The sequence below is a fragment of the Rattus norvegicus genome, chromosome 8 (genome assembly GCF_021556685.1).
Source record: "Rattus norvegicus strain SHRSP/BbbUtx chromosome 8, alternate assembly SHRSP_T2T, whole genome shotgun sequence".
In the NCBI taxonomy this organism is placed as follows: Eukaryota; Metazoa; Chordata; class Mammalia; order Rodentia; family Muridae; genus Rattus; species Rattus norvegicus.
Window position 1 is genome coordinate 47,456,360 of NC_141541.1, and position 4,607 is coordinate 47,460,966.

The following is a 4,607-nucleotide window of genomic DNA, read 5'->3' on the forward strand; positions in this document are numbered from 1 at the left end:
CATGGTAATTATGCATATATGTAGTCATTCATATGTCTGTGAGTATACTAAAAAGTAAGACTGTATATTTACATTTCAAATGTTTCCAATTATGCATGCAAAAGTCATACTTTCAAAGTTATGAATACCAGCGCATACAATTTAAAAATTCGAGAAGCCCAACTATTAAGCATTTTAAATATTTCTGAAAATGTATTAATCCCTTATTTAACATAAGTAAATTTCATGCAAAAAGAAGAGTGTCCCAGACTTATAAAGCAAAAGTAATATGTTTGCTATCTAAAAACCTACTTAAAATAACATACGTACTTTTGCAGAAGCACATTGTGGGGACATACAGAGAGGCAGTAGACTTCATCTGCAGAGTCCAATACCACCTTGTCTTTTCATTCCAAATAAAACAAACAAACAAAAACAAAAAAAAACAAAAAACAAAAAAAAACAAGCATGCATATAACCCCGACACTTATGAGGATCCATTGCATGTCTTTACTGTAAACTTCAACAGCCTCTTTGGTTGTAAAGTTTTGCTTAACAAAGTTCTTCATTTCACATGAATTATCTTCTTCCTACAATCTTATAGAAGGCAACTTTGACATCCTTATTCCTCAGACTATAGATCAGGGGGTTCAGCATGGGCACAACAATGGTGTAAAACACAGAGGACACTTTCCCTTGGTCCATGGAGCTGACTGATGAGGGCTGAAGGTACATAAATGTTAAAGATCCAAAGAAGACCGCAACAGCCAAGATGTGGGAACTGCAAGTGCTGAAGGCTTTGGATCTGCCCTCAGTGGAAGGAATGCGGAGGATGGTGGCCATGATGAAGATGTAGGAGCTGAGGATGTTCAGAGCAGGGACAATAACGTTAAGTGAACTGAAAGACAGTGCTACTACTTCATTGATAAATGTACTGGAGCAGGATTGTTCCAGCAGTGGTAAAAGATCACAGAAGTAGTGGTTTATATCCTCAGCCTTGCAGAAAAGCAGTCTAAGCAGACAGACTGTTTCACCTGTGGCACAAATCAAGCCTACACTATACACCGCAGCCACCATCCAGGAACACACTTTGTAGGACATGGTAACATTATACAGCAAGGGGTTACAGATGGCAACATAGCGGTCACATGCCATGGCAGCTAGCATGTGACACTCTGAAACAGCAAAAACATCAAATAAGTAAAACTGGGCCATGCACTCTGCAAAAGAAATGACACTCTTCACAATGATAAATTTCTCCAGCATTTTTGGAATTATGACACTGGACTGGCAGAGGTCAATGAAAGATAGATTACTGAGGAAGAAGTACATGGGGATGTGCAGGTGAGGACTGAAGAGGATTAGCATGACCATGCCCAGGTTTCCTAGGAGTGTGACTATATAGATTACTAGGAAGAGGAGGAACAGGGGCAGCTGCAGCTCTGGCTTCTCTGTTAATCCAAGGAAGACAAATTCACTCACAATGGAGTAATTTCCTTCGGCCATTTTCTTCTGAGCTCCTATGCTGAAAGAGATTTAAGTTTTTAAAGACAGGTGATTATTATACTTTGACATTATGAGGTTTCAAATAGAACTCATCTTTTCTGTCTATTCACTTCCTTGTCAATATTATCCCAGTCAGAGCCCTGGGACCCAAATTTATGAGGACATGTATTTGAATATTAGACAGGACAATCATCAATTATACTCTAGGCTGTATGAGTGCTTAATGTAATATCTAAGTGTGAACCACATAGTAATTACTGTAAAAACTTGACATGTGTGTTTCAATTGGTTTGCATGCAAAATTTGCATTCATATTAGGACTCCAAAAGCAGAATAACATTTGATACGTTAAGATCATGACAATACCTATAAAAATCAGTGACTAATATACTACTTAGGGGAAAAACAACAACAGCAACAACAAAGAGGCATTCTACTCTATTCACGTTATTCAGTTCCATGCCATGGGTGCTAGTATCAGCAATGGAGAGACAAGATCTAGTTATAAACAAACTGATAGAACTGAAGAATAGAAACAATTCTCTTTGAATGTTTTGTAGTGTTGTAACAAATCCACAAACAGTAAACACTACTTACAATTCTATTTACCTAAGGTCACAAAACACAAAACCATCATAATGTAAGTTATATTTCTACAAAATTGAAACAAATAACAGAGCAACTCAGCTAAAATAACATTAAAGTAATGACTTGTATAGGAAAAATAAAGAAAACAATGAAAAGCTATACACTTATAATTGTATGATATTTTAGCTGTTATTACCCACTCTTTACTTGCCTTCCCTGCTTGATCTTCAAGTGGGGTTTCATGGAAATCTAATACAATAGAAGCTTTTTAAAATATATACATATATGAAAGAAATCTAAACTGGAATAAAAAGAATAAGAGAGGGTGGAGTCCTAAATAGATGTCTCTTGCCACCAAATGAAATTTCTGCCAAGGTTGGACCCCAGCACAGGGGAATGCCGGGAGTTGTAAGGGGGGTAGGTGGGGGTAACACCCATATGGGGGAGGAGGAGGGGATGGGGGCTTATGGATAGGAAACCAGGAAAGGGAATAATATTTGAAATGTAAGTAAAGAAATATATCTAATAAAAAATCAAAAAATTCCAGTGTTGTACATCTAAACAAGTTGTTAAACAAAAGCATCCCAAATAAATATTCAATTAACCCAGACTATTATAAACACTATTGAATGCTCTCCATAAATTGATGTCATGGCTTTATAGCTAAAGACAAAACCTATATGACTCACTGGACATGAAGAGCACAAGTTGGTGTCTAACTAGAACCTTTACCTCTACTGACCAGTGTGAATGATACTGGAAAGTACTATGTACATTACCAAAGGAAAAATAAAAAGACCAAACCTATGAACTCCAATAGTGATATGCCTACAAGATATTCAGTTACAATGATAGCACAAAAGCTGTAACTAACCACTAATTTTTTGCCCAACTCCATGAACTGAAACCCATGTATAACACACCCTAGATGGACAGCAAGCTGAGAGTATATAGGGCAGGGACTTAGGGGAAACTATGTACTACTATTTATAATGACATTCTGCTATACTCATATTTCAGTGCCTTATGTAACCATTATCACAGAAACTTCCTCCCGCAGTACCTGAAAACAAAACAGACACCCATAGCTGGACAATGTGCAGAGATGAGAGAACTTTGAAACAACCCTAAAAGCTCCATAAATTCCTTCTTTCTCCTCAGTTCTCAGAAACTCTGCAGAAGATGAGTCAGGAAGAATGTGAGAGCTGATGGGAATGGAGGACATCAAGGAAATGTGGCCTTTTAAACCATAGGACTGATGAACATATGAATTCACAGATCCTGTGTTATTATTCACAGGGGCTGCACAAGTCTAAGCCATAAGGGGTCTCGGCCTTACATGGGGAGGTGGACATATTCCCTATCCTTAACTACTTCTACTTGATAAACACTTACAGGGGAAGTATTGGTTTTCTCCTATGAAATCTCGCAGGGTATACAAATTACACTTAAGGGCAGGCCAGATGCTAGCAGTAGAAGGCCAACCCAAAATAAACTTGATGGTATTTTTTGAGTTTTAAAATTGTTTTGCTTTGTTTTATCTTTACTTGTTTTTCTACACAATGCTCTGCTGAACTTTTCCCTTACCTGTACACATTTTTTACTAATAGATTATGATTTCTTATTTTGTTTTTACAGGCTTTCTGTATATATGTGGATGTGTATGTCTCTATGTCTGCATATGTTCTTTGTACCTTTTTTCTGTTTGTTTGTTTTTCTAGTCTAATCTTGTTTGTTTTATTTTCTCATATTGTTTTTAGATATGTTGCTGTATTCTAATAAAGAAAGAAAAATATGGATTTGGGAGGATGGGGAGGGTATCAGAGGAATTTGTAGAGGGATAACTGTAATCAGAATATAGTGTATAAAAAATCTATTTTCAAAAATAATGTTAGAAGATTTTGTTGACAAGTGTAAAGGCTTTTTGTTTTACATGAATGGGAAGGAATTCTGTGTTAGGAATTAAATTCATTCTCTTCATGTAGATGGCAGTCATTCTCAACTATTCCAGTCCAATGGGTTGCCTACATGAACCCTGCTCTTGAATTGCATATATTTACAAGATCTTTCTAAAGCGTTGAGAAGAGTAGACTAACCATCAACAGAAGTTTCAAAAAGTTATATTTTCCCATCAGAAAAAATTATACAAATTATGAAAACCAAGACTATAATTGATTTTCATAATTATAGCAATATAGAATAAGAAGCTTGAACTGACAGTTATTCCTTTTGTTATCACAATGATTGCGCTTCAATCATACAATTTGATGAAAGAATGATTTTTCAACAAACAGGATGAGAATAATTAAAAGAGTGGCATGGAAAATAATTCCTTAGACCACTTCCTTAAACCAACCACAAAACTTCATTCAAACATCTATCAGATCTCTATGAAAATTCTAAGATGATGTATTTTTATTAAAACCTGTATCTTTTTTATCTTTCATATAGATATCGTAGACAAGATGTCAAAACTATCAGCTTTGATGGAACAAATTAATGAATTATTAATTAATGAAAATATTTTTTAAAAA

General features: G+C 35.6%; 1 protein-coding gene across 1 annotated transcript; it reads right to left on the reverse strand.

The window, feature by feature from the left end:
* Window positions 1–558: 558 nt before the first annotated feature.
* Or8g36c (olfactory receptor family 8 subfamily G member 36C) lies at window positions 559–1,485 on the reverse strand. Its single transcript, NM_001000796.1, has one exon. The coding sequence runs from the start codon at window positions 1,483–1,485 to the stop codon at window positions 559–561; it is 927 nt and encodes a 308-aa protein (NP_001000796.1).
* Window positions 1,486–4,607: the final 3,122 nt, after the last annotated feature.

Coding starts and splice junctions, on each gene's coding strand:
- Or8g36c (NM_001000796.1), bottom strand. CDS start 1,485: ATGGCCGAAGGAAATTACTCCATTGTGAGTGAATTTGTCTTCCTTGGA.